The sequence below is a fragment of the Hipposideros armiger genome, unplaced genomic scaffold, assembly GCF_001890085.2.
Source record: "Hipposideros armiger isolate ML-2016 unplaced genomic scaffold, ASM189008v1 scaffold_86, whole genome shotgun sequence".
NCBI lineage: Eukaryota > Metazoa > Chordata > Mammalia > Chiroptera > Hipposideridae > Hipposideros > Hipposideros armiger.
Genome location: NW_017731436.1, coordinates 2,537,119 through 2,559,074, shown reverse-complemented (window position 1 = coordinate 2,559,074; position 21,956 = coordinate 2,537,119). Strand labels below are relative to the sequence as shown.

Here is a 21,956-nt window from a genome sequence, read left to right as displayed (position 1 = left end):
TTGCAGCTGAGCTAAGACTGAATGACAACAACTTGGCTGTTCCCCTTCCCCAATTCCCCAACACTGTTCCCCTCCCCCAATTCCCCAATTGAAAAAAAAAATCTTAAAAAAATAAAGTCTTAAAAAAAAATAATCATCAGGGAAATACAAATTAAAACCACAATGATACTACCTCACACCTGTCAAAATGGCCATCATCAATAAATCAGCAAACAACATGTGTTGGCAAGGATGTGGAGAAAAGGGAACCCTGGTGCACGGTTGGTGGGAATGTAAATTGGTGCAGCCACCATGGAAAATGGTACGGATGTTCCTCAAAAATTAAAAATAGAACTACTGTTCAACCAAGCAATTCTACTTCTGTACATTTAGCTGAAGAAAACAAACACATTAATTCAAAAAGGTATATGCACCCCTATGTTCATTGCAGCACTATTTACAGTAGCCAAGACATGGAAGCAACCCAGTGCCCATCGCTAGACGACTGGATAAAGAAGATGCGGTACATATATATAGTAGAATATCAGCCACAGAAAAGAATGAAATCTTGCCATTTGGGACAACACAGATGGACCCAGAGGGTATGATGGTAAGTGAAATGAGTCAGAGGAAGACAAATACCATGTGATCGCACTTATAAGCAGACTCATAGATAAAGCATACAAACTGATGGTTGCCAGAGGGAAGGGGTGGGGGATGGGTGGGAAAGGTGAAGGAGACCAAGAAGAACAAACTTCCAGGTATAAAATACATAAGCCATGGGATGTAGTGTACAGCACAGGGAATATAGTCAATAATGTTGTAATAACTATGCATGGTGTCAGATGGATACTAGACTTACTGTAGTGATCACACTGTAAGGTATATAAATGTCAAATTACTACATTGTACACCTGAAACTAATATACTGTATTCCAACTCTATTTTAATGAAAAATTAAAAAAAAACACACCACACGCTCGCTGTCAAAAATGTCAAGAAGCAACAGTTCCGGTAGTCCGAGTCCTGACTGCGAAATCACGACCTTCCCAGTACAGGGTCAGGACAAACTGTGAGTGTCAGGTTCAGGTTGTGCTTATGATAAAACAAAACAAAACAAAACAAAAAAGCTGTGACATCCATCTGAGGTGAAATCAAGGCTTTTGCTTTTCCTCAGTGGCCGTCAAGCTTTGTGCATCACAGGATTTGAACTGAGAGTAGTATTTATAGATAGCTCGAATAATCATGAAAACAAAGTGCTTCATCTTCAAAACAGTGATTGAGGATTTTATAAGAGCGCTGCTGATAGGAAGAGGAAGCATTCTTACCCGAGCCCCCGGTGGCAGTATTTCCTTCGGAACTGAAACACGTTCTGGACGACTTTTTCCACTAGCTTGAATGGCTGCTGTATCCTGGGCTGTGTCAGGGGCGTGAAGTGCACCACGCCCACATCCACCTGTGTTGTAAGCAAACACACATCAGTTTGTTGCAAGCAAACACACGAGTTTGTTGCATGGTCTAACTCATAAGCCAGAGGAGGAAGGGTGGTCAAAGGCATGATTTTCATAAATAAACTGTACATGGGCTTCGGTTTCATCTTCGCTAGGCATGTAATAGGCTCCATTTGCATTTGAGCTGACTCAGAAATCACAGTTGGCTGCATCGGTTCTATAATGACATCCACTAGACCTGTGCTTGATGATCACTTAATTTTAAAATGCAGTTTTACAATGGCCTTTAAGATCAATCCAAATAATCATTAAAGTCAGTAGGCAGATAACACAGAGCATTAGGATATTTTATTTAGCCTGTGAATTAGTAAAAAAAATAAGCTGCAGCAGCAGTTCTGGCTACAAGAGGAGCCTTCAAAGCAGAGAGAGAAGGCAGATGGGCCCCCAAGGACCACTTAGCACTAAACTCCCCAGGAAGTGAATCAAGTTGGGCACCACTTATTTTGGTCCAGACACTGATTGATCAGCGGGACAGAATTCATGAGCAGCGTCTGCACAGTCATAGCTTTCTGGGAGCAACTTTAAATGACCCAAGAGGCACAGGCAAGATCCAAATAGAAAAAGGAAACTACCAAAGATGTCACCATTTCAGTGTTAAGCTGCTGCTAGCTGTTGAGATTCTTTAATTATCACAAAATAAAACTTTTCAGGCATGTCTGATAAGAGCCTTAGACCCTAACTTATTCTAAAAATGGACTCATGGTGATTCACAAGGATATATTCAAAATAACAAAGGAAAAATGTCGGAAGTACAGACAAAGGGAGAAATGGAGTCAAAGCTGTGATCGCACACAACCGAAGGCCGGAGCGACGCTGCTCTAGGAAATGGGACGTCTGTTAATAACTTACAAAAGACTTGTTCAGCTTGCTACTTTCACCTCATACAGGCTCTACAAAGGCTAAGAAAGCGCACAATTTATGAAGTGTGGGTTGAACCACCGCTTTTCAAAAGGACTTCTATTTTTTTTTGTTTGTTTGTTTTAACTCTCCAGGGGTTATCATGTTCTCTTGGGAGGACTTGCTTCTCAAGAATCGTGTGGCTCTAAAAACTCCTGGAAATTGGCCTGTATGGTATGAGGATGGGGGGCTGTGCTTTTAGTTTTTGGGGTGGAGGACAAACACTTGCATGACATGAGACTGTGGACAAGAATGGAAGAAGAGAATGACGTGAGCTGTGCCCAGCCTCAGGCGGCGTGGATGGTTTTTGGAGGTGCCAGCAGTGTTTCTCCTGAGGGGCTCTGAGCTGCCTCACGGGCAAGCTGACCCCCCCAGGCCCTCCCCTCGCCTAATCACTGATCGTGTCACAAAGCAAATGTTTTCCATTAGCTGTAGCTTTACCTATTGGAGGTGACTAGACGAGCTTGACCGCAGGGATGATGCTAAGCTGGAGCGAAAACTGCCCATGGAGAGGCCTCTTCACACTGAGTGTTCCCCTAAAGGTCCATCAGCCTTCAGGCCATTTCAGTGACGATTACGCCCCTTCGGTGGAAGACCAGCTATTCCACCTCAGAGAGCGACTACCTGGAGACGTTAAGTTCTTATTAAGTTTCAACAGGTTTTACATTGTGTTCTGTTTCTATGTGTTGCTTACATAGTTTCAGTAACAGGTACTTCCTGCAGAAAACAGTGCTTCGGTTAAAAGCCAGGACTTCCCTTCCATCTTTACAATGCCATGGAACAGGGTCCGGGGTCTCAGAGGTCTGTGATCCATACACAGAAGAGAGGGACTGACAGCATGGGGGGCTGTGGAGGTGACGTCAGGGCTCAACTAAACAGGGTACGGCTAGAGGTTGGGGAGAAAAGCTGGCTTCATCTCAGAGCACTTCTGGGGAAGGAAACAGCAGAGATAGTCTGAGTGGGGAGAGTGGAAGCAGCACCCGAAATACACTGGAATGACTGGAAATGTCAGACTCCGGCTTGTGAACTCTGAAACGTCCACTCCCCTTGCCCCCTGCTGGCTTGGAGCAGAGAAGTGAACCCAACTGTCAGGGAAGCTTCCAGGCCATTCTCTAGACGTCACCCCACCCCGTCACACCAACTCTCCATGCCATTTCCACCATCTGAGCTCACGGCACTCCTGCCCCTGCCGACCTCTCACCCTGCCCCCCTCCATGACTCCTTCAACTAGTTCAGTCCAATTCTTCCAAATGACCCAGGCTCAGCTCTGAAAGGAATTCTCCCGGTTGCCAGGTGTGATCCAACGAGCCTGCCAGTCTCCAGACAAAAGAATATTTTAGCAAAATATGAGATAAACTGAGGCCCCACCTAACCCAAATCCATGGAATAGTATCAAAACTCTACCTAATATTTAAACGCTATGAAGAGCAAACACACAAGAACAGCGATAGACACCTTCTCCTTCCAGGCCAGAAACTGCCACTGCCAGCTGCCCAGGATTTTAAAATTTGGCCTCATCTTTATTTCATTCCTTTGAGATACAATTGGTGTTTGCAAATACAGGAAATGCCTAACATTTGCTTTATTTAAATAAAGTTTTAAAAACCCGTGCAAATATAGCAGCACCCCATGTAAACTGTAGCAATAGACTTCGAAAGTTTGAATTCTGATACCCAGTTAAGAGAGCTAACAGTATATCACGGCTAAAAAAAGTTTTCCACTCATAATCAAGTACAGTTTCTACTAGTGGGGGACCCTGGGGAACTCACTGTGAGAAAGGCTCTCCCCGTAGTGTGTCCGGCTTCTCCTGGACACCTCCTGTGCTACCCTCACCGCCCTCTTCTCCACCTCTGCCCTCAAGGCCCTTCTCAGAATTACTCTAAATGATGGAGCCCATTTCCTCTGAAACCACAGGAAAGCTGTTTGGTAACTATGGCAACAGACACAAAAATGCTTTGTACTTATAATTGAATGCTCACTTAAAACCATTTTGTTCCTTCCTTGACTTTAAGTCTATTAAAGGGTTTGGTTACAAAAGAAATCAGTGCACAGGTACTAGATGCACTTAGAAATTCTACTTCCACATCGCCAGCCCCTTTCCAAACTCAGTCTATCAGTACAGCCAAATGACTTACTACAATTTCAAGTTTAAGGATTTACAATGAATTAAATATTTGCCTCTGCAACCCACTGTCTAACATCAATGCTGTTCCAAGCTGAGATGATATTTCTCAATGTCTGCAGACTTGGCTCCAACAGGCTGGAGGCAGACGTTCCATTTCCTAGGCCAGGGTGTCCAGGACACGACCGATTATGAGCTCAGGGCGCAGTGTGGACTCAGAAGAGATCTGGCTAAGAAGCTACGCAATCTCAAGTCTTAGATCTTGCTAACTCAGATCCCTCATCAACATATGGGGAAAGCCGGAGCACGAACGGCCTGGTTCCTGACTCTGAGATCATAATACACCAAAGAGCTAAACCACTATCACATGAAATACTGGCCGTTATGCAAGAAAGGGTCTTTAACGCCTCCCATGGCATTCAAGACCATTGACGGACAAGCCAGTGAGAGGAAAGTGACTAGGGAGTTACCATTTCATCAGGCGAGGCAGAACCGTAACTGGAAGAGGACAGAAGGAAAGTGAGAAAAAGAGAATGGAGACAGGGAGCAATCAACAAGACTTCAGGAACGGCACGAGAAGAACGGGCCACAGTCAGCAGAGCTGTCTGGGACAGAAACGTGCAGACCAGGTGGAAGGGTCTGGCTGGTGCTGAGGCTGTGGGCACCGCCCGATGGAACACGGGGGGAGGCATTTGGGAGTCACGTTCAGTGTCAGGTGAGATGACAGGCCGGTGAGCACACCGCAGAACGCGTGGTTCCTCCTCCACTACTTCCTTTTCAGGCACCTACACCCAGCTACTGACCATCTGCAGCAGAAGGTCATAAGTCCAGCCAAAGCTTCCCCAGATAAGGATAAAAGAGTGGCTAGTCATTAATGCCTGTGCTTTTATGCTTATGCATTTTGCAGAAAAACAAAATATTTACACATAGGAGTGTAGATCAGTTTTCCTATAATTAGTTTATTCTGCCTGAAATCCTTGTCCCAAGCCCAATTTAAGGACAGAATTTCAGTTGTAGAACCTTAAAACACTTTACAAGCATTCTGCATATTCCACACCAATGTATTCAACCAAGACTGACACAAAGTTAGCACCAACATATCTTGCTCTGAAGCTTACAATTTGTGTTTGTTATTATAACAATAGTAAATTTCTGTAGAAGTTCCACTCCACCATTTTGTTACTCCTATAGATCTTTGGTTTTTTTCCTCTTTGGAATCATAAAAACAAAGAAACAAACAAAAAAGTCCCCAGATTTTAAAGAGTCACACAGTGTTTTTTCTCAGAGCATAAGCATGTAAGAGAATGACAGAGAGTGCTGAGTGCATGAAGAGAAACAAGCCTGCAGAGAAAGAGGTTTTTACTGTGAAAATTATGTATGTAAATGTAAGTCTGATACAAATTGAGCCTACTACTAAAAACAACAACAAGGTGAGTCCGGGTCTCTTGGTCCCAGGAAAGGAAACAATTTCAGGGAGGTGAACACTTAATTCTAAACAAAATGCAAGAGGGACAAGTGCTAACATTGGATTAGGATTTCCTGTTGTGTGTAACCTGGAGCTCCCGGATGATGACAGGGGAAACACCTTTCTGAAACCATGGCCTTTCCTACAAACCACGACTTCGTGTTTGTGAAACAGCGCCACCTAGAGGCGCCCTGCTCCCACTGCAGCTGAGTGTGTGGCAGGAGTTGCAGAGACAGTCTCAGGGCTGCCCGGCTAGGGGCAGTGGGCGGCCCAGATCCCCAGAAACTCTGACCCCCTCAGAATGAGTCCGTTCCTTAGGGATGATCTAACTAAGCAAACACACAAGGCACTCAACAGATGCTGTTGCTATAAAAATATTATTATTAAAAGACTGATAAATGAACATGGATGGAAGTATATTAAGTCAAAGTGAGCCAAATACATTAACACTGCCAAAGAGACGAGATGCTATCCTCCAGTTGCCTAGTCGGTCCACTCCCTTCCTATAAAACCACAGTTCTGTGCGAGCGCCACGATGACGATGAAATGGAAGCAGGCTGCACCTGATGCTGGAGGGGCGCTGGCGCCGGATGCCCCAGTCCACGCGCCGGCGGCACCCACAGAGCCCTCCTTCCGCTGAGGTTTTCTTCTTTAACTGTGTGGTCAGGCTGTCCCGCGCTTCCTGTTGAAATCCAGTCTGTGGTGTTAAAGGTGAATCCTATAGCTACGGGACGTCATCTTTACGTGCTGATTTCACTAGTTTACCTCATGGAGGTCCGAGGGGCCTCCCAGTTCTCCCTCTGTATCACAGAGATATGAATATAAATCAGAGAAATGATTAAAACTGATGCAAGCTCTCCGATTTGGCAAGATCCCAAAGACCACCCAGGACCCTTGAGTGTGGGGTGGTGGCCGGCTGGGCAGCTGAGGGAGCGGGAGTCCCTGGGAACCGAGGCAGAGAAAGACGGGGGGGCGGCGAGCGGGGCGCCAGGCCCACACGAGACACGTTCCACGTTCCGCCCACAATCTCATATCAATGCATGACGGCACTAAAACGAACTATGTCCTGCACTTCAAAATAATGTGCAAAGAGACTGCAACGGGAAGACCACAGCAAATACGGGTTTATATTATTTATGGGATTGAAAAAACTCAGTTGATCCGCAAATGTCACCACAGTCCAGAGACAGCCTTAACACTCTAAAATAATGTGGTGAACACGTTACAAAGCAATCCTCAAGGTCCTTTCTCATGAAGACATAAACAGGAGCAACAAAATGTTGTAAAAATAAGGCGACAGACAGTAGAGCGAACGGAAGCGCGGCCTGCGTGCACAGTGCCCGCCTGACTACGGGGTCACCGGAAGGAACTAGGACAGCCTCACCGACATTTGCGAAGACACATAAACTCAAGAATATTCATCTTTATTTTCACTACGGTCAACGAACCTACAAGCTACCCATTTTAAAAGTTAGAAAGTGTTCACTCCAGCGTAAAGCATTATTTAAAAAGACCCTAAAGATGGAGGAAAACAAGGGACCGATGGTGCTCACAGCTGCTCACTGTTCGTTTTCCTAAGACCGGGTCAGAAGAAAACCATGATTTTAAGATTATGTCAATCACATTAAGTTTGTGGGACCAGAACAGGTAACTATTTTATACTCAGAACTTCCATTATTTTCATGGTTGAACAGCAAGCAAAAAAGAAAAGACATTGTTTTTAAAGTCAGAACCCCACCTTTGTCATTGGAGAAGTGCGCAGCGTTTTAAACACACAGTGACTAGGCAGCATCTCCTACCAATGACATGAGAGCCACTGGGCTGGGTCCTGGCCTTAGGGTCTTTCCAAAGCTAGATGATGCTCACACGTGGGCAGTGCTGAGAAACACAGCTCTGGAGAACCACCTCACACAAAGGTATGCTATTATCATTTCTCAAATATTCAGTTAAATGATCGATTCTTTCAGGAAAAAAAAAAAAAAAGAAAAGCTTGTCTGAATATCCAGATTATTGTCACTAAGAAAAGCAAACACTAAGGCAATCACACATAATGTTTTCTTAAAAATAGGTAAGTAAAACCATTTTAAAAAAGAAAATAGATGGCCTGCCGAGTCACTGGCCAGCTAGTCTGCAGCCACTTTGCGTCAGTGAGAAGTAAATGCTTGTATGTAAAGATACAGAGGTGTCGGGATTAATTTGTTTCTATAGTTTAACCCAGAAGACCTCAGAAAGAAATAACTCATTAGAATGAGACTTAGAAATACATTCTGTTCTATGTGGAGGCGGGGCTTATTCTGGGCCTGACTCCCACACCTGATACTTACTCATTTTACGACCTTAGTCAAGTTACTTAACTTCTGTGGAGCTTGGTTTTCTCATCTATAAAATAAGGATTCCTGTTATCTCACAGGCTTGTCTTGAGTGTTAAATACCAGAGTGCCTGAAACAGTTTCTAGCATATATGAATCGGCTTATAAATGGTAGATATTATTACATCAAGATTACAAACTAAGGAGTTGCAAAGTCACTTAACATTAGTCTCATTTGGAAAGGATAAAATTACCCAAAGGTAATGTATAGCTTAAGGTTATTTTTTATACTCAAAATCAATTTCTGAATTCTTTCAACAGATACTGACTATACCCCTCCCGTGAGCCAGGCACCAGCTGGCACGGGAGAAGCAGCGATGACAAGACGCACGGAGAGCTTTGTCCTCATGAGGTTTACACTCAGAGGCCTTAGCCAGACAGTCAGACATGGTAGGATTCTTGATCCATTTTGAAGTTTGGAAACAAACCGATTTGTTGGCTGCGTGGATGTTGGGTAGGGAATCGAGGATGCTTTGAAGACCCAGGGCCTGCCAAATGGAAGGATGAGTTTGCCACTACTGGGCACAGGGAAATGGGTGGGCTTGATGTGGGGAAGGTCAGCTCAGCTTTGCCCCTGACAGGCCTGAGATGTCTATCAGTGATGTTACGCTGGCGGCTGGGGATACAAGTTGGGAGACAGCTAGGGAAGAGACAAACGGACATAGAGATAAACTAAGATAAGATTTATCTAGGGACATGTCTGGACTTACAAGATTTAATTCTCTTTGATGTCCCCATTGGAAATACATAATAATGTTGATAAATTATATTTCTCTATGCACCTCTCCTTTCCAAGCTCCTTTTTTTATATAAGAAATTCTGTCTTGATTAAAGGTCTGTCGTTAATGAGTTATCTGCATTTCAGAAGTTTACCTTTTTAAAACAGGCATTTAATATTTTATAGGTAAGTATTCTCATCAAGGCAGAAGGATAATAAAACAATGTTTTGAAAATAGTAATGGCATTAAAGCACACTTAACCCACGTATCCTCTGAGCTGCATTATGCTGAGGTCAGGCTAAGAGCGGCTGGTCCCTCCACCTGCCGTCAGCCAGCCCCAGCACAGGTGAGTCGGCACTGGCAACCGTGACAGGAGCAACACAAGCCAGGTCACTAAGGGGACCTGGGGGACTCCTGACCCAGCAGAAATAACAATGCTGTTCCTGTTACAGCCTGAAATTCAATTCTACCTCATCCAGTATTTATACAAGGATTGTCTATGTATTTCCATGAAATAAAAGTTTATATATCAAAATTACAATACTATAGCTAAAAAACAAATCCACAGGCATTAGATTTCTAACAATAGCTTGCTAATGCCAGACTTAGAAAAGATTAAGACAAACCAAAAAAAAAAAAATCCCAACAAAAAATAATCTAGAAAAATCCAGATAATGAAAACATGCATTTTATTATAATTGCTTTTAAAGAAATGGTTAACATCTAACATGGCTATTAGCAGTTTTAAATTAAAAAAAAATAAATCTAATCATAAAATTATCTTCCTGAATTTATAGCTTGTAGAACTGAAATTACTGAGGAAGAAAAAAAATGAGAATATAAAATAGATGCAGGTGAAATATGTACCATAACTCATGACCTAGAACGTCAATATTTGATTTCACTGTTTCACCTAATATGTTTCATCACATCATTTTTAAGTAATTTCTTTATAACAGTTTCTAAAAACTCTAATGTAACTTATACTCCAGGAATCTCTCTCAATGGAAGGAATAGCGGAAGAAAATTCAGGATACCCCCTCCTCCCAAATACTTGTAGGTTTACTGATCAAGATTCTAGTCAACAGTTGTTGCTGGGTTTTCTTTTTTCTTTTATTAAATACACACACACACACACACACACACACAACTTCTGACTAGTTATTTTGAAAGTTACCAATTTTGTCACTCTTGATTTCAGACACGTCACAAGCACCAGAATAAAAAGAGACTCCCAACTGTCATTTGCGAAGTACAACCTAGTTAAAAATATTTCCGACCATATTCTTTAATATAATTGGGGACATGAAAAAAATAAACCGTATCTTCCAACACAGATAAAAATTCAAAAATAAATTATAGCTCTGGTCTAAAACATAAGATTAAAAGAAAGCCTTTTTTGCGAGCACCCAAATAATTCCTCCTCTGTGTACAGTGACAGAAAAGCATTTTCGGCTTTCAGGTTTCGACGAGTCCTGTTGTAACAACTCCCTCCCTTCCCCGCCTCTCCTTTCTTAATTCTCTCGCAGCTCAAAAAGTGAGATGGAGAACCTGGTATTTATCTTCTAGCACCGTCAGCAGCTTTTACCTCTCAGATTTCTATGTTGCTCTTTACTTGCTATTTGCGCGTTAACTTGCTGGGGCTTCACCAGTAATACTCAGCAGCTGTGAAAGGAGCCTCATGCATGTGCTGTCTGTTCCTCTCACTGGGGTTCACGTGAAGGCAAGTGACAGAAGGGAGTGCAGACACTGAAGACACGGACGAAAGGTACGGAAAAGGAGACGCCTCCATCATGCTTACAGACCTAACTAGAGCCCTTCAAGTGCGATGTAGTGTGAATTTTAGACTGTAAAGCTGTTTTCAAATATTAGTTTTGAAAAACTGACTTTATTTTTAATGATTACATCCACTCCAGACTTTCTCAGCAAACAGTTCATGAATTTAACACTCACAGGTTCTGCTCTGTGTGCAGTGTGTTTTGGAACCAGGAGAAAGTGCTCTCCTTGGAGCTAAGTTCCTAAACGCGACCCCTTTGCTTCTGCTGCTTTTCACAGTATTTCTCTACCAGCGCCCCCCCCTCCCCCCAGAAACAGTATGCCTTTATTCTCTACGCAATAGAAATTTGAGAGAACAGGTCACAAACTGTATCATGCCTGTGGCTGGGGAGGAAAAAACATTTCATAGCACGATAGCTAAGGTGCCGGTGTATTTTTACAAAAGAAACAGAACAGTGACCTTCGTGTTGGAGGAGAAATTCTTTGTGCATAAATTCTCCAGGCAGAAGAAAGCATTTAAAGCACATTCAACAGTAAGCGAGCGCTATGCTGAGAGCAGTGTCGTACTGTTTCCGCTGACGGGCTCTCTGTAATTTATCACTGCCAGTACCTGTTAGTTAAGATGAACAAGCTGTCTGCAAGTCTGAATTACACTGAAATTTCTAAAACGTATTGGCTAATGAGAATAAAGGGCTCTAATTGGGAAGCTGAGCATAGATTGATCAACACATAAAGGTTACTCAACCAAAGTAAAGATGAAGAAATGGATGTTCTTAGGGAATGTTAATAGCAACCTCGCTCTTGAAGGATCCCTAAGCTGAAAATGGTCTGGGAAGGCAGTAATTTAGTGAGTTGGCTGCAGCCTAAACCCAAACCCGAAAACAGCTATTATGAAACTATAAACATGTGCTTCATTTTGTTCTAGAAACTTTTAACTTTTGCTCTATTTTGGCCTCAAAAATGAAAAGAAATGAACTGTCTGATGGCAGGCAAAGCCTAGGCACTCGGATCCTTCCAGTACGTCTGACTCCAAAGGATTCAAAGCCTCAGAGACAGCCTCTTCTAAAACTGTCAAATCCGCATTTTAAGACTATGAACAAAAATAGAACAATGGAATTCAGAGAGCCCAGGACTTAACTTCTTAGAGAGTCAATGGTAGAACTCTGCAAAGTTCGTACTTTCAATAACGGCATGGATTGGTATGACTTCAGGTAGTTCCCGAAAGCTAGGTGTCAACCTCCTTGGTAAGTCTGCAAAGCTCAGCCGTGTGCCCTGGCGGTTCCCTCTGGAGTGTCTCTGTCTCTGTCTCTCTCTGTCTCTCTCTGTCTGTCTCTCTCTCTCTCTCTCTCTGGAAAGGGAGTGGGTGACAATGAAGCTGATAGTTACTGGTGCCTTGTGCCTGCAGAGGTAGCATTTTCCCCACCTCGAAGCACACGGAGGATTTCACCAAGATTGTGGAAAGGGGGAGAAGGTACAGGCTGGAGACGGGGGAAAGAGATGGGGATGACGTGGACGCCGCCAATCTGTGCTGAGACCTGTGTGGCCCTGGGTGATTTACTACCTACATATCCTAATCTGAAGAAATGATGACTAAATTAGCCTAAGGAAGGGAGAGAAAACAGAAACTGTAGTATGATAGGATATAAATATCATGACATTTGCCATATGACATAAAATAAATTAAAATAACAATGTCAATTGTAATTTACTGAGTACTTTCTGTGGGGGCAGATATTGTTTCAAGCCCTTAAAATGCACTGATGTATTTGACTCCATGATACAGGTATTATCCTCCTCCTCATTTCCCAGAAGAGACTGAGGCACAGAGAGGTTCTGGAGGCCAAGATTTGCCCCAGGCGTCCTGGATTCAGAGCCCATCCTGCCTTTCGTGAAACATATGTGACGCATGATAGAGCCACTTTAACACATCATTCAAAGATTAATTCCGAAACATAAAAAAGCCATTTCAGAAACCACTGTATTTCTCAAAGGCAGGAAGCACTGCCAGATTAAAACACAGCCAAGCCACAAAGTAAGTGATAACATTTTCCTCTTCTTGAAAAAAGAAAGTGTTCAATTATTTTTGGTATCCTTTCACAAATAATGATGTGACTATTTCTGTTCAGTATTTTCAAGATTCACTTGTCCCCGCTTTGGAACGGTTCGGAATAACCGGTTTTGCAGCAGACAGTGCATCTGGGTCAGGGAATGATTCTGGTCCCAACTAAAAAGGATCGCACATGCTCACAGCAAAAGACAGTGGCTTAATTGTTTGGGTTTTGACAACCTTGGACCTGCAGTGAAAGAAGTGCTACCCTAGGTAAGGCTTTTGCAAATGTTTTCTAACTAGAAATTAGGGATAATCATGCCAGGGACTTGGACTTCTCTCCACGGCTTTCCCCCTTAAACAATTCACCCGCACGGGTGCTTAATTAATATTTATTTAATATAACTATTTTATGGAAACTTTTCTAAAATATACTTATAAATCATTTTAAGGGGAAGATATAAACTATTGTTTGCTTCCTTATTACCTATAGAGGATTTTAATTAAAAACAAGTTTTAAAAACCTGTAATGCTATTAAAATTCTTTATCAGATCGCATAGCTGTAATTTGGTATGTCTGAATCTCCAATCAGGGTGCATGCCCACGTTAGCACAGCTGAAGTTTTAAAAAGAACCAAGCGGACAGCTCTTTCCACCACGAACCCTGCACCACCCGACCAGGGTCACGCAGGACGGCAGCCTCTGAAAGCCTCTGTGAGCTTTCCCGGGGCGGCGGTGTCCTTATCCAGGCGGGGCCTATCCAGAGAGGTCCCCACTTGCACACAGAGGCCTTCCTGTTTTCTGTTTCTTCTTTCTCTAGGCTTTGTCGCTTGGTTCTCCCCTGCACAGAAACAGCGAACATTTTGACCAACAGCCATTATAATTAAGCACCAGGATTTTCCAGGCGGACAAAGCTGACGGCGACATCATGGCCTTGGGGGGTCTCCAGCTCCTGGCTTTGGTCCTGGGCTTATGTGGGGTCGCTGGAGTACTCGTGGCCACCGTGCTGCCCAATTGGCAGGTGAATGTGGACGTGGGCTCCAACATCATCACAGCCGTCGCACAGCTGCAGGGGCTGTGGATGGACTGCGTGTGGGACAGCACGGGGATGATCAGCTGCACCCTCAAGTACTCCACGCTGGCGCTCCCCCCCCACGTGCAGGCGGCACGGGCTGCCATGGTGCTGGCCTGCGTGCTGTCTGCTTTCGGGATCTGCGCCGCCGCCGTAGGGATGAAATGCGTTCGCTTAGGAGGGGACGAAGAAACCAAGAGCCAGGCGTCCTGTGGGGGAGGGGTCTGCCTCATGTCGGCAGGGGTCGCCGGGCTCATCCCCACGGTGTGGTACACGAAGGAGAGCATCGACAACTTCCAGGACCTGACCGTGCCGGAAAGCAACAAACACGAACCCGGAGGAGCCGTCTACATCGGCTTCATTTCGGCCGTGCTGCTGCTGATCTCTGGCATGATTTTCTGCACTTCCTACCTCAAAAGGGGTCCGGAGGCTTGGTTCTACCCTCCCAAGCAGCGGCACATCTCCAGCATGAAGCCGGAGGGCAGGGCGGCGTACACCATGAGGGATTATGTGTAAATAACCGGGTAACGCGTATGGAATTTTTAGGAGCCTGCTGTGACTTTTGTCTTTATTTTAGATTAAAAAGATACCAGAATTGTGCTTAACTTTCTCGACCAAGATTTAAATACCTAACAAATGACAAGGTCATTTAAAATGCCAACAAACTATCATGTCACAATTACATCTGTTTTGAAATTATTCTTCCATCACTGTTTCCATCAGTGTTTTATGTAAAGGTTCATAATTGAAAGAGGCTCTGATCGTATTAATAAACAATTAATTGATGGCTTTTTTTCCTTCCTTTTTAAGATAACCTGTTGATACATCTTCTGAATTGGTAATTAATTGAATTTCATAAAAGAATTAAACTGCCAAGCGTAAGAAGCACCCTGCCCTAGTGTTGGCCGGGATCAGCCACTTTTGCGGTCTGTGTGACACCACCACACGCAGTAACTGGCCTCTGTTTTCCAGCCCCACTGCATGACAGCTCGGTAGGGACACCAGAGCTCTCCAACTCTTTCAGACGTCGCCCAAAACAGCCACCCCGAGTCCCCACCTACTGTGTCCTTCCTGTCCCTATGATCATGTTAGAAAAATGTGTACATGCATTTGTGAGAGCCGACAATATGACATATAAAGATTGCGCAGAACTAAAGGAAAGAAACTGGTAAACGCTACCACAGCAAAGCAAAACCGAACCAAACCCACACTCAGGTCTCGAGGACTTTTAAAGCACTGAGTCCAAGCTAAGTGATAACTATAAAAGTTAGTTTGTTTGAATATGCTCAAGAAACGGCCTCTTCTGCTGCCAGCAAGAGCAGTCTCCAGATTAAGTCACTTTTCCCACAATGTCGGTTTACCCCCATCTCATCTAATCTCTCACCGATTAGAGTTTTTAGATGATCAAGTTTACTTTTTAGTTGTCCTTTTATTCTCAAGTTTGAGTCACATGAACAAAAACACTGCTGTTCTCGTATAAATGAGCTGCTTCAACTAGTTAATGGAGGTGAAAGTCATTTTTAAAGTATAAAGAATGCTTTTAAAAATATAAGTTCAATTATCTTATGTATTTCGAATATTTTAACACGTAAATAAAAACTGGATTTTCTAATATGCAAAGGAAACACTGCACCCGGTTTTCTGTAATAGTTTACTAATTCACCCTTAATCATTGGTAAAGGGGAGAAAGAGAGTTTCTTTGTACACTAGTAACTCAGGAACAGGAAGACTATCCTGATGTGAGTCAGTAATTTTCATTTGTTCATACAGAAGTAGAGACTACAATATTTTACACCTGTTTTATTTGGTAGATCATTATTCTTTTCTTCAACAATGTCATTAGCTATTAATGAAATAACTAAAATGAAAAGGTGCTGTTTCAGATATGAATTAGGAAGGGAGCCATTTAAGCAGGAGTTTGAATGATTGTTTAACATATGTATTCCTTTTGAGTGGTCAAAATATTTCTAAACAAATGCCACATTTAAAATAATTCTAATAAAAAGCATATTTTAATGCAAGTTAATGTGATAGGATTGCTCTGACACTTATATGGTTCTCTCATTTTGCTTAGTGTGACTGGCTTTAGATGCAGCCTACATATTCTATAGTCTGATATCAAAGTTTATATATTCTAAAGAAGTCTATATATATTTCAAAAATAATTTTCATTTAGCTCTGGACTATTTTCTTCCTAAATAGATACAGGAGTGTTTTGAACTCTCAGAAACACAGCCATTTCACACATGGTAATGGCCCAAGTCTATCCAGAATGAAAATGGAGACATGAAATGGTATGAGTCCCGCCATCTCTCCAGGATTCACCCCTACTGCACTCCTCCCCCTAGACCCCGCCCACATTCACCCCTTGCCTCCCTAACCTCCCGCTCATCTTTCAGGGTTCACTTGGGGCCTCCTCTGTGAACTCAGTCGTGACTCCCTGAAGAAGTCTGCTGCATCCATCTCTGTACTCTCAGAGAATGCTCTGGCAAAACAAATGATTAGTTCACAAGATTGCATCTCCAGCCAGACTTGGAGACAAGGTATGTGTCTTGCCTTTGTACTCTCAGTGACTTGTCATTGCAAGTGTTTATCTATGACATGCCCGTCCTAACGGAAATACTCTGCATACACTGACTGGTTTAATCCTCGTGAGAACTCTAGGAGGCAGGTACTGCTCTTAGCGGCTTATAGGAAGCTGAGGCAGAGAAAGGTTAAGTTTCTGAACTTGCCTAAGGTGGGGAGATGGCGTTCAACCTGAGGGAACTTGGCTCCAGAGTCAAGCCACCTGGGTGTAAGGTTACACAATACATATTACTTGATCTAAGTCTTGGTTTACTCATGTGAAGACGAGAAGAAAGACAGTACCTATTCACAGACCTGTTTTGAGGATTAAAGGAGATAATACACGCAAAGCACGTTTCGGGGCATGGGAGCATGTAAAGTGTGCTGCCCAATCGCTCTCAGTCTAACCCAGCGGTTTTCCACTGGGGGTGAATTCAGCCTACAGAGGGCATTTGGCAACGTCTGGGGTCATTTCCGGTTGACACACTGGGGTAGTGGTGCTGGATCGTGGGCGGAGGCCAGGGATGCTGTTAAATGTCCCACAATGCACAGGAGAGCCCCGGCAACAAAGACTCATTCAGCCCAAAATGTCAATAGTGATGAGGCTGAGAAACCTTGGTCTAATCTATTTGAATATATTTAAACATTCACTTTTGTTTGAGTAAAAAGTTACCAAAACAATCTCTCCCCCCAAAATGCCAAAAAAAACCCCCAGAATATCATGCTTATTTTATCTACGGGGCAGATGTATGTGTATATGTATGTGTGTATGTGTATGTGTGTGTGTGTGTGTGTGTGTGTGTGTGTGTGTGTGTGTGTGTATCTGAAGAAATCATCTAGTAATTCTGGCAAAAATAAAGAAGACTTACATTAACTCAGGAGAACTGGGTATAAGAACGGATAGATTTCAGAGGTAGGGTGTAGGGATGGCAGAAGTTGGTGCCTAGTGACTGGGTGTGAGGGTGAAGGTAATGGGGAGGGTGGGGTGCTTCAGATGACATCTGGGTTCAGGCTTGGACAGCCTGGGAGATGAAGACGTCCTTAGCATACTGAGTCCCTGGGGAGGAGCAGCCTGGGGTGGGTAGACAGAAAGTTCAGAGTTGCACGTGGATTCAATTGTTTTCTCATTACATTTCTTCTATTACTGTATTTTTAACTTTATGGCTTTAGCATACATCAACTTTATTGACTTCTGAGGATTTATATCCTAGCCTGTAACTTTGCAGTATCTGTTGCATATCTCTTCATTACTTCCAATAACTTATTTCATTGCATTTTATACATATGTAAAATTGTCATTTGCAAAATTTCAATTTTGTTTCTTTCTTAGATTTATAATTCTTGCTGCTTATATTATTCAGTAATGAAAGCATAACTACTATTACATTAGACTGTAAGAGTAAATACTCTTATTTTTATTCAACACTTATTTTATCTGATTTTTGAGGAGGATGACTCTGTTACTTCTCAATTATAAAACTGGCTTTTAGTTTACATATTTATTTTTATTTGAGACCCACTCACTTTGAAAAAAAAATTGAGGCAACTTCCAATAAAATTACTGATACAGTGAGTACAAAAGCCAATGACAGAGGTGAACGACTAAAATTACAAAGAAAAGGGAGACAGAAAGGATGCTATTAAATAATCCTGGTTGAAGGCTGCTAAAGGAATTAAATATGACGCTTAGTTTAGAGCTTCCCAGCAACCGAGGCAGAGAAGGCCACACAAGGAATCCGACAGCCCCCTCTGCTGGCAGGAATCCAGAGGCTGCTGATGGTTCCTTGACTTAGCTCCTCCCACCGGGCCCTGCACACAGACCCCGCCCCCAGCTGCAGTGAGTGAGGGGAGCGGACGGCTCACAGGTCTGCCTGTGCTGGAAGGTGACAGACCACTGCTCCTCGGAGGAGGAGGCCAGGAGGCACAGACTGACTAAGACAGGAGGACAAAAAGCTGCTCCCTTGCATCAAGGGGGGACTCACTCTCTGGGTGAGTTTGTATCCCAGAGCTCCCCTTCCGCCCCGTCCTAGTCTCCAGGGAGAGCAGTATGTCCGCTTAGCTCATTCTCCCTGCCTTAACCTGCTTCTCTTCCTTCCATTCTCCAGAGAACACTCCTCAATTCACTTTCACAAAAATCCTTATTTCAATCTCTGATTCTAGAAAACCAGACCTAACACCGAAGAATATTAGTTAAGCAGAAAAATGTTAGTCTTCCGACTTTGGGTCCAAAGGATTCTCGAATACAGGATAATATACAACAGAAGTAACATCCTCCATCTCAGATTTCAAAAAACACAAAGCCATGAAAATAGCCATTTCTTATGTGGACCGATCCATTTACTAAGCTCCAGACTACTTCACACACAGGTGGAGGCCTCAATAGCTGTGGCGAGCAGCGCCGAAAGCCTCTAAAAGGCTGTCCTCAAAGCCCAGGCAGGATGCGTCCAGTCCTGACCTTTCTCTATAATATGTCACGGGTGTATCACTGTTAATTCATCTCAAATTGTACTGACGCAATTTATGCTTTAAATCTGCACCCAGTTTAGGAGTAACTTGCTCCATATATTATGTGTAACAGGCAAATTAGATGTAAATTATATTTATGTTTTAAAATTATAATCCGCACTACTATAATAGGATACTGAAACTTGGTCCACAAGTATTTGTTTATAGCTGTAACAGTAATACCTCGCTTCCACTGCCCGCCGCCATGTGCCTGATGCTCATATCAGGCCCTTTACATTCATTATCGCTATTCCTCAGGACAACTCTTCAAGGGCGGCATTATTGCCCCAATTTGATGTATTCAAGCTCAGGCTATTAACCTGCCCAAGTTCTCATAACCAGGAGCGCTGGAATTCCAGGTCTAGCTTCCTTCAAAATATTCCGAGTTCTTCCACGAGAGAATGCCGCCTTTCTCATGTCAATCAGAAGAGCCTGTTGCAATTCTCCTATTACAGCGAAGTGACTTTTCTACTGGGCTGCAGTACAGCACAGTGGTCAGAAGTAACCCAGTCCATTCTGTGGGAAGGATGTTAGATGACCAGACCCATGACCACAATGTATAAAAGAAAAAGATGACAGCAACATTTTGAGTGAATAGCTAACAGCTTGGTATTTCTCAAACTGAGTAATATGCAGGCAGGCTGAAAAAAAAATTACTTGGAAACCCTAGAAATACATGGATTCTCAGGGGTCTTCCGATGCCAGCTTGAGAAACTTACAAAAAATTCTCTCATGGAAGCACTTTTTAGTTGTGAATTTGCACTGCAAAAGGGAAGTTTTGTCTTGTAGTAATACTTTTATTAACTCAACAGTGAAATGAAAATACACAATTTAAAAAATTCTAACTTAAAATCCATACACTCCAAACTCCAGTAGTTTCAGAAACACTAGAGCAGACCAATCACATTTTAAGAACCTAAGAGGTTGTGTTTTCTGTAGATAGAAAAGAATTTAGGGTTCAAATGTTGGGGCCCGCACTAGAGAAGTTAATGAGGGCAAAGAGTTTGGCAAGGCTTTAGTTCAACTAGTCAGGGCAGAATTGTAATAGTTCCATGGGGGTGAGAGTTCTGCCAGTAAAGCGTGACTAAGTTAGTTAAATCCAAAGACTGATGGACAGAGGGGATAACAGAATCTCACAGGAAAGTCCTAAGGTGGTTATAAATAAGCTTCTTGTCATATGACAAAAGAAATTCTCTCTATCTAACTGTTAAAGAGTTTTGGTTGAGAATAAGTATCGAATTTTAGTGAATTTCTTCTGAGCATCTACAGACACCTCTCTCTCAACTCCCCAGGAACCTGCTGGTACCTCTATTTTAGCACTTGGTGTATTTTATCTTGTGTTATAGTTATTTGTGTTTATGACTCTTTTTGCCTTCAGAGGGTTTAGCACGAGAGGCAGCCTTGTACTGCTATTTTATCATTTCTGTAAAAACTCTTCCCTTTTCTTATGAAAACAAATTTTTTTAAAAATTGCTCAGCACACCTATCAGCCAAATATGTTCTGGCTTTCCTCAGAGTGTTCCTGATCTGTCCTAATATGGTAAAACTACTTCAGAGCAGAGAATTCTTTCAGAACTAAAATTTAATCCTTTGATTTATTGTTTTCATTTATTATAATACATTCTCTCTCTCCCCCTTGATAACTTATTTCCTAGATTAAATAAATCCCCTGCAATATAATATTTACAACATGACACAAAGCACAGAAAGAAAATTGCTATGAATATGTTTACTTTACCAAAAAGCAAACATCCCTCAATAAAAAGAGAACCAAAGACATAGCTAGTTCTTTTTCCAAATAATAAATATTCTCATAAGGCCTTCATCCTAGAGGAAAGAACGTTTAATTAACTAACAAGGGTATGTTATCCCTAAATCAAAGATAAAGTTGATAGTAACCTCTAATCACCATCAAATACCGTCAACAAGGTAATTAAAGTAGAGTTAGAAAGTTTCCACTAAAAATATTCTAATATCCACTCTAAGGAACCCTTGGTAAAATTAGGTGACCTAAAGATCCTGGGTTATGGTAATAAGTGTAACTATAAAAGCCTAAAAGTAAAGATCTTGGTTTCTGACATAATTGGGTCTGACACTATTCAAACAAATAAACAGATGCTCCTACCTCGGGTTTGGGTACAAAAGCTCGACCTGGAATTGTAAAAACGTGCTGAACACTGCAGAGGTACTGGGCCATGACAGAAAGGCGACTTCGCTGTTTGCTTCCTGTACTGGCCGTAAGTCTCTACAGAAAGACAAAAAGGAATTTTAGCAAATAATTAACCCAGTCTGATCATATTCAACAGATAAACAACTAGTAGAAACTATGTTAAGAGTAACTCAAATGAACCATAACCATAAATTATGCTCAACCACATTGCAAATTAGGGGCATGCAAATTAAAACCATAATGAGATACAATTTCATACCCATGAAATAAACAAAATAAACAACAAGAAAAAGAACCTGGTGGAACCTAGTATTGGTGAGTATATGGACTCTCATACACGGCTTGTGAGCGGGGAAGTTGGTATAAACACATTGGGCCGTAATCTGGCAATGTATATAGTACAGCTGGAGCTGAGTAAGCCCTCGCGATCCTTTAGGTCTACCTTTAGGAATAAGTCCTAGAGAACAGTGTCTACAACTACTAAGGGAGACATGTGTAAGAACGGTCACTGTGGAATTACATGTAATATCAAAAAAAGTGGAAAAACATAAAGGTCCGTCAACAGGTGACTGAATAAGTAATCTGTGGTAATTTTGACAGTGGAATACTAACTAATAGTTAAAATGAATAACAAGGGTTACTAACATAGATTCCAAATAGAGTAAAAAATAATTGACAGGAAATAATGTACAGTATGACTTCATTTTTATAAAAACTTCAAAGATTACTCCTTTGTGTGTGTGTGTGTGTGTGTGTGTG

The 21,956-nt window shown here is 42.4% G+C and overlaps 2 protein-coding genes across 4 annotated transcripts in view; one reads left to right on the top strand and one right to left on the bottom strand.

The window, feature by feature from the left end:
* The window catches only part of TFB1M (transcription factor B1, mitochondrial), a 51,572-nt gene that overhangs the window by 4,937 nt on the left and 24,679 nt on the right, over positions 1–21,956 (bottom strand). The window contains exons 5-6 of one of the 2 annotated variants that reach the window (XM_019644184.1): positions 21,153–21,272; positions 1,308–1,435 (exon numbers count right to left, since the gene is read on the bottom strand). In XM_019644184.1, the coding sequence (XP_019499729.1) occupies positions 1,308–1,435; positions 21,153–21,272 (248 nt within the window). The remainder of the gene's footprint in view (positions 1–1,307; positions 1,436–21,152; positions 21,273–21,956) is intronic. The other variant, XM_019644185.1, reaches the window with a different exon arrangement.
* Positions 12,162–15,342, top strand: CLDN20 (claudin 20). 2 transcript variants are annotated; one of them, XM_019644186.1, is made up of 2 exons: positions 12,162–12,870; positions 12,965–15,342. In XM_019644186.1, exon 2 carries the CDS (start codon positions 13,814–13,816, stop codon positions 14,471–14,473), a length of 660 nt encoding a protein of 219 aa, XP_019499731.1. In that variant the 5' UTR covers positions 12,162–12,870; positions 12,965–13,813; the 3' UTR covers positions 14,474–15,342. The 2 variants fall into 2 exon arrangements, with proteins under 2 accessions (XP_019499731.1, XP_019499732.1); XM_019644187.1 differs by having other exon boundaries at positions 12,162–13,158; positions 13,706–15,342.

Bases quoted from the DNA above. Each gene is read 5' to 3' on its own strand.
- CLDN20 (XM_019644186.1), top strand. From the start codon at position 13,814: ATGGCCTTGGGGGGTCTCCAGCTCCTGGCTTTGGTCCTGGGCTTATGT.